Here is a 12,223-nt window from a genome sequence, read left to right as displayed (position 1 = left end):
CATTTTTGTAACTTCATGAAAAATAGGTTCATACAAAAATTTCAATCACGTTTTTTTTTTTTTTTTCATGCCTAAAGAGGAATAAAAATAGTCAGAAAAAAATCTCATTATTCACGCATGAAAGTTTTAATTTGACAAACATCATATGTATAAATTACACATACAAGTAATTTACACATATGATGTTTACCATATAATCATGTCTTGTGTATAAATTTACTCTCATTTATCATTTACACTAGAGAAATAACACTGACTCTGCTTTTACATGTTGAAATCTACAGGTAATATCACTCCAGCCACATAAACACTACTTTGACCTCATCCTCAGATCATGCAGAAAACACAGACCTAACATGGACACATCGATCTTGTAACATAAACAGTAAAATACACATTTGAGCTCATGATGAAACTTCATTGATCGGTGCGTCATGCGCTTCTTGGAAATAAGATCACTGGCGCCATTACGTGGCATAATGGAAAATTACAGGAAACTGCTTAGGAGGCAAGTAAGTAGGATGATGGAGTGGAAATATACCAGTTTTACAGAGTAGGAGTTGTTAATACGAATAAACATGTATTTTCCTTAGTTGTCAATGTGATTATAGTGGAATATGTAGAAGTTAAATGCGGCGTTTACTGTTCCTTAAAAACTTAATCCCTCAGTACCGGTTGATGTTGCATTTTATTTCATGGCTTTACTTCTTTCCAAACTTTTCTGCCTAAAGCAATGAGGAAAGAAAAGAAAGGAAACATTCAGTCGTAATTGACGCAAACTGTGACCTTTAAACAAATTTCAATCCGCACATCCAAACTAAGTTAACCAGAACCGCTCCGAGTTCATCCATCCCATTTCCTGGACGACGTCCTTGAGGGAGGGCCAGTTACAAAAAAAAAAAAAAAAAAAAAAAGCATGGGAAAGTTCTCCCCACTTTTTCCGATTACATCGATTCTTTTTAAGGAAGGCAAACACAAGACAAGTGGAGCTGCGGCGCACGACTACAGCGAAAGATCCGAGGTGACAGTGAAGTAGACGGTGTGCCCAGGACAGTGAAGGAGACAAACCACCGCTTCAAGAGAGAGAAAGGTAAGAGCTGCTCCAATTAAGGATGAGTATGTTTACCATCCTCTTTAACCCATAAAGACCCAAACAGCCACCAATGACCAAAACCACCTGCTGATCTAAACTGTTCAAGAACTTCTGGTCCACTAATCCTATCAATACATAGACATAATGGATGTAAAATACAGTTTGTCATCTTTTCATGGTCATCAGATATGACCCATTTGGATGTTCAGAGGCTCTGTAGTGAATGTGGAAACACTGTCATCTTCCACACCATTGATTCACCAGTAAAACCCATGGAGTTGGATCAGTAATAGTGGATGGACACACTTGTTTTATGTTCAGTTAATGATATATTTTGCTGAAAAGTCACTTTTTCTCTGTTTTTGATGTAATAACCCTCAACTTTAGTCTGAGATTTTATGGACATCTCCATGGTCTGTGAATTAAATATAGGAAAATACATGATTTTCACTGAAAAACACAAAATAAAGTGGATAATATTGCAATAAATGGTGATAAATCACCTAAGAAAGGTTAAATATAGAGGAAAAATTCATTTGGGAATTGCCACAAAAGTAGCACTGTGTCTTTTTAGGCACTGAGTTACAATGATTTTCCAAAAAAAAAAAAAAAAAAAGACCGGAATAGATTTTCCATTGGACCTTTTACTAAAGTACAAGTTTTAAAACTATAATAGTTTTCTTCACTTAGTAGTTACTAACCGCTAAAGGGACATTCCACTATGTTTAGCTTCTACTTTTGAAGACAAGCCTCTGATTTTAGGATTATGTTATAATAAATTGTGAAAAATCACTTAAGAAAAGTTAAATATAGAGAACAAAATATTCTGGAACTGACACAAAAGTAACACTGGGTCTTTATGGTTTACAAACCTGTCTACTTAAACAAAACACAGACAATCTGATTTTAATGACTCTGGGGTTCTTATTATTGAGTTTAATGTGTGTAATAAACCTGTTGCTTTTATGCCTCTATTTTGTCATAGTAATAAGAACTTGTCAGCTACAGGTGTAGTGTATTTAAATGACCTTAAAGCTAACAAAGCCCCCACAATACTCTGGGATTTGTAGTTCCTTTAAACTATCATTCCTAACAATTCCACTGTCATTTCACAATCATATACAGCTTTTAAAATGACATTTAAAAAGAAATTTGCCCTCTGTTTTTTGTAGCAATAAGAACTTTATCACACATTTCATCCTGTCAGAAACAAGTACAGAGTATTCAGTGACTCTGAAGCTAATGAAGGTCCCTAAACAACTACAAATCCTAGATTCTAAACAAATTTGTAGCTCCTATGACAGCTTTGCCTGTCCCAAAATTAAGTTTTATCTATAGATTATGAATGTATAAGCGAGCATTCCACCATTCCACAGCCATTTCATAATCATATAATAATAATAATAATAATAATAATAATAGTAGATTGGATTTCTGTAGTGCTTTTCTAGACACCCAAAGCACTTTACATTATTGACCCATTATTCATTCGCTCTCACATTCCCCCTCTGGTGGTGGTAAACTATATTTGTAGCCACAGCTGCCCTGGGGCAGGCTTTTTATATAACCTTTCAAATATGAGTGACTTTGGTGTCTGTATTATTATCATCGCATTAACAACCTGTCTTCTGTACGACAGTGCTTTAATTTCTGTACGACAGTGTTTTAATTGTACAGCTGTTTTTATGTTTTTAATCTATTCTTGTATTTTTTTCTTTCATTTTTTGGTTTTTTCCCCTGTAAGTTGCTTTGGAAAAAAGCATCTGTCAAATGCATAAATGTAAATGTAAATCACAGTCACAGGTTTAGCATATTAAACAACCTTAAAGCTAATAAAGACCCACAAATAGTCTAGGATTTGTAGTTCCTGCTCTTTAAGCTTTGCTATATATACTGTTGCCCATAAAGTTGTAATAATTTTGTTTACTGACACATTCCTTTTTATTTTATTCCCATTTATACAGATCAGTAACCACATCTGACTATGTGCAACGATTACATACTAGTCCCAGTTACACTTTATCTATCAGGAATAAATCACACTGTTACAATCATTTAATAAGAGGAGGTAAAAATATTTAATTACAACTTTATCTTAACAAAATGACACCTTATCGGTACATTGGGAGCGAATCAATGAGCATTCATGACTATTCCACAGCCAATTCACTATTAATAAACATAGGACTCAAAATATTGTTTTAAGCTCAGTTTTGTGTGTGTCTAATTGAACATATTTACACATGGTAAATCCTTGCTTAAATAATGCTCTTATTGCCTTTCATTCTAGATTTGAAAGCATAAGCGCTTGTCAGAGCATTCAATTGACAGTCAGTACAATCTTTTTTTTTTCATATGTTTTTGAATGCTGGATATATACAATGTTTATTTTATCTTGGAATATTGAAGTGACAGCCTTATTTGCAATTTAACTGAGAAAATAGTGATGATAAAAGAAAAAAAAAAAAAACAGTTTCACCCATCATGTTTTTTTTTCTTTATCAGTTCTGCTTTTTGTTTGGTTGTCATTTCATTTTACTGGAGTTGTTTTGAATGCTTAACCAAACAAAATGTAAAAGACAATATGCTGATTCAAGAAGAAGTGGATCGGTTGCGTTATCATTTTAATAGCCGCTCAGCTGCCCACAATCACTTGCCATCCATTGTCTTGTCTCATCCTGTCAGAAGAGGTTGTATTCTCACTATTAGGGAAAAAAAAGTCTGTTTCTTTATCTCAGAGGGGGAAAAAACAACAGAAAAACATAAATGGTCACAAGAGACAACCAAGTGCCTTAACTCCCTCATGCAGGATGTTTATTCAGATGTGTGTGTGTGTGTGTGTGTGTGTGTGTGTGTGTGTGTGTGTCATGGACCGTTATGTTTTGTGTGTTCATGCTAAGTTTCCTGTCAAGCCATTGTGTCACTTAATACGAACAGCCTCCACCACAAGTCCCACTCTGATGACAACATTTCCATTAAACCTCTTTGCATAAATTGAATTAGGGGTGCAAGCAAGTTAAATTAACTTATGTAACACCGCTGTTTTCTGTAAAACTCCTCTCAGACTCCTTCACCTCAGCTATTACCGCCGAACAGGAAAGTGAACATTATTTCCATTCATATTAAATGTTAACTTTGGTGCCATATGTTTTTGCTTTAGTGTATGGAGGCTTTGTTCTTCACATCTTGCTGATGAGGAGTTGGAACACACACTAACAAAAGTGTGAGCTCATGGAAGAACTAATAAGTGGCTAGAGCCAAATACACATGTTCTCTAGTAAAAAAAAAAAAAAAAAAAAAAAGAGACTGAAAAGGTTGGAGAAACGTAGCTGCGTATAGAAATCATTAAAAGCTTTAGTATTAGTTGCGTGTTAATGAAAACCACAGAGAACTGCAGTCTGACAGGGTCTAACAGGAAAAGCTGTTAACAGTTTAGATGTAGTCTTTCCAAACTGACAGGGCTTTGTTTGTTGTGGTGGCGGTTTTGGAAATCTTTAACACACGCAAAAAGAAAAAAAAAAATTAAATCAGAGGCTTGTCTTCAAAAGTAGAGGCTAAACATAGTGGAATGTCCCTTTAGCTGTTAACTGAAGAACACTATTATAATTTTAAAATTTATACTTCAGTAAAAGGCCCAGGGGAAAGTCTAAAAGACAGTGCTACTTTTTGTGTATTTGTGTTTTCCCAAAGGAATTTTTCTCTGTATTTAAGCTTTCTTATGTGATTTATGACCATTTATTGCAATATTATTGTCTTTATTTTGTGTTTTTCAAGTGAAAATCATATATTTTCCGAGATTTAATTCACTGATCATGTAGGTGTTTATAAAAGATCAGATTAAAGTTGAAGGTTATTAAATCAGAAATAGAGAAAACTGAAGAAAAGGTAACTTTTTCAGCAAAGGTATCATTAACTGAACATAAACCCAGTGTCTCCATCCACTGTCACTGATCCAACTCCATGGGTTTTACTGGTGAATCAATGCTGTAGAAGATGACAGTGTTTCCACGGTAACTATGGAGTTTCTGAACGTCCAAATGGGTCATTTCTGGTGACCATGAAAAAATGAATAACTGTATTTTATACCAATTTTTTTCATGTATTGATAGAATTAGTGGACCAACAGGGATTAAACATTTTAGATCAGTAGATGGTTTTGGTCGATGGTGGATGTTTGGGTCTTTATGGGTTAACACAATTTTTTTTTAAATTTTTTAAAATAAAATCAGAGGCTTGTCTTCAAAAGTAGAGGCTAAACATAGTGGAATGTCCCTTTAGCTGTTAGTAACTTCTAAGTGAAGAATATTGTTATAATTTTAAAACCTATACTTCAGTAAAAGGTCAAATGGAAAGTCTATTCCAGTCGTTTTTTTTTTTTTTTTTTTTTTTTTAAAGCAGAAATCATTGTAACTCAGTGCCTAAAAAAGACACAGTGCTACTTTTGTGTCAGTTCCTAAATGAATTTTTCTCTATATTTAACCTTTCTTATGTGATTTATCACCATTTATTGCCATATTATCTTCTTTATTTTGTGATTTTCTAGTGAAAATCTGATATTTTCCTTGATTTAATTCACTGATCTTGTAGGTGTTTATAAAATCTCAGATTAAAGTTAAAAGTAATTAAGTCAGAAATAGAGAAAACTGTAGAAAAGCTAACCTTTTCAGCAAAGATATCAATAATTGAACACAAGTGTCTCAATCCACTGTCATTGATCCAACTCCATAGGTTTTACTGGTGAATCAATAATGTAGAAGATGACGGTGTTTCCATGGTAACTGTGGAGCTTCTGAATGTCCAAATGGGTCATATCAGATGACCATGAAAAGATGACAAACGGCATTTTACGCCAATTATTTACATGGATTGATAGAATTAGTGGATCAACAGGTATTAAACAGTTTAGATCAGTAGATGTTTTTGGTTGCCAGTGGATGTTTGAGTTTTAATGGGTTAATATCAATGTAATGTTGCCATTTTTGATCACAACAAGAACAAAATAGTAACTTTTTTCCTTTGGTCACTAACAAACTTGGTGTACCTTTACTCAAATACTAAAGACATCTAAGATATGTGTGCTTCATTTGAGTATTTAGATTTCTTCTGCCTTATATAGTTCTACTCCACTATGTGAAGTGACTATTGTACTTGTCCTCCTGCATTTTGTTTGACAGCTTGAGTTACTGAGAGAGATACCGTGAAAACCACATAACTCCTCCACTTAAAGTTTAATAAACTCTTTGTAAACCATCCTAGGTTGGGTATAAGATGTGTTGTGAGAAAACTGAAAACAGGCTTTTTTTTTTTTTTTAGCTCATGCAAATATCACTTTTTAGAGATAAATGTCTCTCACAAGGTCACACCTCGTGATGATGGTCTTAGTGGTTTTATACTGAAGTAAAGGGTCTGATTCTTCCACCTCTGACATGCAATGCCTCTTTAACATGGTTATATTTAGACTCATAGCACCTCCATGCAATACTTCGTACTTATCGCACATTAAATATATAACGGTAATCTTTCAATATACAGTTATTTGCGTTTCTCAAGCATTTCTCCAACACTCTTAATCGTGACATTTCATGCAACACCATTTTTCTTCAGACTTCAAGAGAAAGATATACAGAGAAGACTTTATAAATACCCCAAACTCCATGGCGTTACCAGTCATGTGATCATATGTGTGCATTTGATCATTTTCCAAGTATATACATTATTTAACAGAAACAATGATTTAGAGAAAAGTAGTAAATATCCGCATAATGTACAGGAGGTTTGGTTTTTTAGTAAATAAGACTGTAGAATGTTTTAATACAAAAATATACTACAAAATCTAATACAAAAAGATTATATGTGCACAAGGAAAAGGGCATAGACCTAGTATTTAGTGGCAAATCAGGCTACATAGTCATCTTAAGTATTAAATATATAGGGCATCTACTGCATGTATTAATAAAGATTCCTTGTTTCTTTTTTATCAGACAGATTAAAAAAAAGTTGATTTTTTTTTTTACTTTTACATGTTGTAGTCTTCCTCAGGAGGGCCACGTGATGTTCCTGTGACATGTTTTGTCAGCTTTTTTATCCAGGTGTATATATTAAAGGAGTGATATTTTGCTTTTTAAATGGAATTATGCATTTTTAAAACATTTCCCTGTGGTCTACATAAACTGTAAATGCTATGTTTGGGTCTGAATTCTTTATTAATTCAACTCCACAGGTCCATCTTCAACCCTATATCTGAGTAATGACACCAGAAAGGTCGTTTTAAGAGCTGGCCCTTTAAATGCACATGAGCCATTTCATACCCAACCCCCTCCAGGTTATTGACTGTGCTTTCTGTCACGTTCAGCCTCTTGTGTTCATTAATACAACCAACAACTGAACATTTTAGGTCATCGGCTTGAAGTTTGGACATATTTTCAGTATGGACTACAAACTAGAAAGCACTCAGAGACTGCAGACCTCCGCCAAGGCAGATCAGTCCCCCCGGCCCCCTGATCACCACCAAAATTTGATCATTTGTTCCTTGTGCCAATGTCAACATTTCCTGTAAATTTCATCGAAATTCATCCATAACTTTTTGAGTTATCTTGCTAACAGAAAAACAAACAGACAAATCCCGATAACAGCAGAGGTAATAAATCCTAACAGGAGCTATATTGGTGTGCTTATGTTTTTTTTTTTTTTTTTTGTCTTCCTCCTGTTGCACATATTACATTTTTCACTACTGAGATGTGCATGTCTTTTCACTCTGTTCTATAATGACTGTCCTTTAACCAAACTGTGTCTACGTTCAGGAGCAGAGGATGTCCAGAGCTGACTGGACCTTTCTGGAGCACCTGCTGGAGGAGGGTCAGGAGTATTCAACAGGTATCGGTCGCGTCTGGCTTACCGTACTCTTCCTCTTTCGCATGCTGGTACTCGGAACGGCGGCGGAATCTGCCTGGGATGACGAGCAAGCCGACTTCATCTGCAACACCAAACAGCCTGGCTGCATCGCCGTCTGCTACGACAAGGCCTTTCCCATCTCCCACTTCCGTTATTTCGTCCTCCAGGTCATCTTCGTCTCCACGCCGACCATCTTCTTCTTTGGATATGTGGCTATAAGAGCTGGGAGGGAGAAGAACAAAGAGGAGGGAAAGGATGAGTCTGGAGCAGAATGTAGTGCTGGACTTAAAAATGATGCTATTGTAATAGACAAGAATGCGACAAAGGAAAATGCAGAGGAAAAGAAAAAAAAAGAAAATGGTGAGAAGGGGAAAAAATGTGACAGGAGTTCTCCAGAGGCTCCTAAACTTAAAGGCAGGCTGCTGTGTGCGTACGCCTTCAGCATTCTGCTTAAAATCCTCCTAGAAGCCGGATTCATAATCGGGCTCTGGTTCCTGTACGACGGCTTCTTTATTGCAGCCAAGTTCGAGTGCACAAGAACTCCTTGTCCTCATACAGTGGACTGTTTTGTGTCTCGGCCGACGGAAAAGACCATCTTCACCATCTACACTCAGGTCATCGCTGCCATCTCCCTCCTCCTTAACATAATTGAGCTTTTTCACCTCCTTCGACTCGCCGTCTCTCACCGACTTGAGAAACGCTACAGGTCAGAGCGAGTGGAGTACCTACCTCGGTCAAAACGTGTGTTGGCCCGAGAAGAGGCTCCAGACTTCCAAATGGAGCCAGCACAGTCTTACAAAGCAGGAAGCCATGGTAATCTGCCACCGCAGGGTGAGGTTACAGGTTATCACAACTCTTGTGAGAGCTACAGGGATCTCGCAGGCGAGGTAAACTGGGGTCCTGGGGAGTCTGGCGGCGACCTGCTTCCTAGTTACATGAACTGTATGGGGGCTATGAGTAATTCACATTCCCCTATAGTCATTTATAAGAAACACCAACATCACACTGGGAAACAGACGAAGGGTGCCCATAAAGGACACTCTAAGCAGAAACACTATGTATGATGCAGTCAGTGAGGGGTTGATGTGTTGTCTTTTTGTTTCTGAGACTTTTCCATTTCTGCTATAAATACTATACACACACTTGAAGATCAGGAGTGCGCCACAAGAGCTCAAATGAGGAAGAAATGAGGAACAACTATTGCACTGTGAACTTGATGCCTCAAAGGCAGGCAGACATTCAAACAAGGATTTATGAGATAAATGAACCTATTCAAAACTAAAACATTTTGAGAACATCCCCCTGGGCAAAGAAAATAAGACTCCATGATGAGAGAAGATTGAAGTCATAAGATGCCCTCATGTTGCATTTAATGGCTTTTAGTGCTGAATGTGACAGTGGAAAAACACTGCGAAGTGGAGGTCCGGGGGGATGCTGAGGATGTTGTATGTGTGTGAGAGTGTTCTGTAGCACCATCCCTTGAGATTTGCACTGTAACTCCCAACGTTGTTTGAAACCCCCCCTCCTCTTCCCATGGCTGTGTCCAAACAGTGGAATGTACTGGTCTCTGGATCCTGCTCAGCTCCCAAGAGGATAATGACTGTGTGGATGCAGAGCATGCATGCATGCATGCACACACACAATGTATTTTTCCCCTTTGACCCAGTGAGTTCTGGTCACTCAAGTAAAGGTTATAGACTGACAAGGCGAAAGGGTGCCAAACCATGGGAATTCTGGGATTGCTGGAGAGTTGACATTGCCAGAAACTATAATATTTTAGAATTTAACAGAAAGAGAGGACCCTGAGATGCAGCATCATGAGAGCTGAATAATGACATGAGGAAAGTTCAGTTTGATCACTGAGCTTGACAGATCCAGTGCACACTGAATGGACTGATCACGGTACAGAAAGGTGCATTGAATCCAAGGAAATGACTTTGTGAAATACTATATTTAATGTTAATTAACTACCAGTATTAATATTTATTATTTTAATGGAAAATAAAGTTGAAACCATCACAAGCTGTCACTTCATTATATTACTATCACATCGCCATGTATTCTCCACAATCTACCTGCTTTATGAAATGTGCTACTTTATTTACACATTTCACGCAGATGAATGCAGCTCAAAGTGCCTCAGAGATGATTAATAAGCTGATAAGGCAAAATTCAGTTACAGAGTGAGTAAAAAAGAAAGAAAGAAGATTATAATAACAAATACAATCAAAAAACAAGCAAATAATTCACATAATTACTGTAGTGTTTGATTAGCTGCAACAAGTTTTTTTAACCCTAACCGATGCAGTGAGGGGCGGGACGGTGGTGTAGTGGTTAACACTGTCACCTCACAGCAAGATCTCTGAACATGCCAACTCCAAACAGCCTTTCTGTCTGGAGTTTGTTTAGTCCAGGCTGTACAGAGCAAAACATTACAAGTAATTTAATTGTATTTGTACGTGTAATATTAGAATAAAAAAAAAAGAAAAAAGAAAGAAAATTTTTTAAAAGCATGTGCTGTTTTTTTTGTTTTTGTTTTTTTTTAATTGATATTAGCTGAAAGAGGTGAAGTGAGCATGTTGATTTTTACAGATAAACCAACCTGAGTTCTGTATTTAGAAATGAGTGCACAAGCTGTTCTCGTGGATGGAGAGAACTCAGACATCTGCTAGCTTACACACTGATGTCACAAAACAAATGGCCAGCAGCACAAAACATCAACGATCAATCAAACTTATATTTTTAAGGTGGGGTGGGGATGTTTTCCTGGAGCATTTTTTACTATATTGCTTAAAATCCCCTTCACACCCTGTTTACAACCAATTAATTAAATGCTCGAACACAAATATTTAAAAAAAAAATGTAGTCACCTGTGGAACAGAGAGGACTGAAAAAAACACCATCCAAACATTTTGAGCGCCCAATCGAAATGATTGAACGGTGATATGTCTATCAAACTCAGCTGTCATTTGTCCCCACCCCCTCTGTCCGTACCCCTCTTCGTGCATGAATTGTGCGTTCTCAGAGGCTTGGAGCACTGGTACAGGAAACGAAGCCAGAGCCAGAAGTTGGCGATATTAGTTATATTAGGATGGAAAGTTCACAGGCCAACTGTTTTGTCATTAACATAAATCACGAGGAAATGTAACATTAGTCAGATAGGTATGAACTGGGGCTGTTCTGTAAGAGCGGGGGTGTTGGAGGAGACTGAATGAGGTATGGCTTGATTGGGGCCGGAGCCGGGACAGCCAGAGCTGGGCGAATTGTTGCTGTGTGGCAGCACTTGTGAACCCCTGAGAACAAGCATTGTGTGTGCCAGTACTCTGGAGGCGTGGCTTCAGGGGGATGTCTGAAGAAAGGGGCTTGGACTTTTGAATTAAGTATTTTCAAAATGTAGCTTGCTCGAATCATTTTTCTAAGATCTCATACCCCACCTTTAAATGTTCAACCTTTAACTACATATTTTTCCAAAAGAAACTGTAATAGATTACAGTTATATTACTTTGCAGCATTTAATCACACTATATTTAATTAAAGGGTGGGGACTAACTAGCTACTCCCATTGCCTTAATGGTGAACCTGGTTATATTTCCCCCTCTTCTCTAGGATTTTTGTTTGAGGAAATGCCTCTGAAGCAAATGTTGCCAGTGTCCAACCACCCACCCTCCACTATCCAAATACTGTCACAATGCAGAGGCAGTGAATCACTCAAAAGGAAGAGCTGTGGGGATAATAGAAATACAGAGGTGTGGAGAAGAGGATGAGCCTTACAGGGTATCATGAGCATAACCTTCAGAGGGGGAAAAAAAGAAGGGAAATAACTTGGCTTTAATGGCTCTTTTCAAGTCCATAGCTCTGGCCATACAGGAAGGAGAGGCATCTATTACATCCCAGTAAAAGTTCATACAAGGTGGAAGAGAATTTCAAGCTGGCTCTGGTTAATACCCCTTGGGGAGTGTTTGCTGTTAATGTGTTTTTATGGAGAGCCATTGATAAAATCCAGAACTCACAGAGGTGCTCACCAAGGCTTTGAACCACCGTTCACATCTTCTTCGCCGAAACCGCAGAGCTGTGTAATATGGCAGTTATTGCCAGCGATTAACTCAACCGTCTCCATGACAACAGGTAGTTTTCTATTGTAGGAAAGGTGGTTTACGGGATATTTAATTGAAACAGATTCTCATAAAACAAATAAACCGTTGGATGCTAAACACAACTCGAACATGCAACGTAAATGAA

The 12,223-nt window shown here is 37.3% G+C and overlaps 1 protein-coding gene across 1 annotated transcript; it reads left to right on the top strand.

The window, feature by feature from the left end:
* The first annotated feature begins 967 nt into the window (after window positions 1-967).
* On the top strand, window positions 968-10,226 carry gja4 (gap junction protein alpha 4). Its single transcript, XM_030148078.1, has 2 exons — window positions 968-1,090; window positions 7,894-10,226. Exon 2 carries the CDS (start codon window positions 7,903-7,905, stop codon window positions 9,046-9,048), a length of 1,146 nt encoding a protein of 381 aa, XP_030003938.1. The 5' UTR covers window positions 968-1,090; window positions 7,894-7,902; the 3' UTR covers window positions 9,049-10,226.
* Window positions 10,227-12,223: the final 1,997 nt, after the last annotated feature.

This window comes from Sphaeramia orbicularis, chromosome 11, assembly GCF_902148855.1.
Source record: "Sphaeramia orbicularis chromosome 11, fSphaOr1.1, whole genome shotgun sequence".
Lineage (NCBI taxonomy): Eukaryota > Metazoa > Chordata > Actinopteri > Kurtiformes > Apogonidae > Sphaeramia > Sphaeramia orbicularis.
The sequence above is the reverse complement of the archived record's forward strand: the minus strand, read 5'-3'. Positions and strand labels throughout refer to the sequence as shown.

Bases quoted from the DNA above. Each gene is read 5' to 3' on its own strand.
- gja4 (XM_030148078.1), top strand. From the start codon at position 7,903: ATGTCCAGAGCTGACTGGACCTTTCTGGAGCACCTGCTGGAGGAGGGT.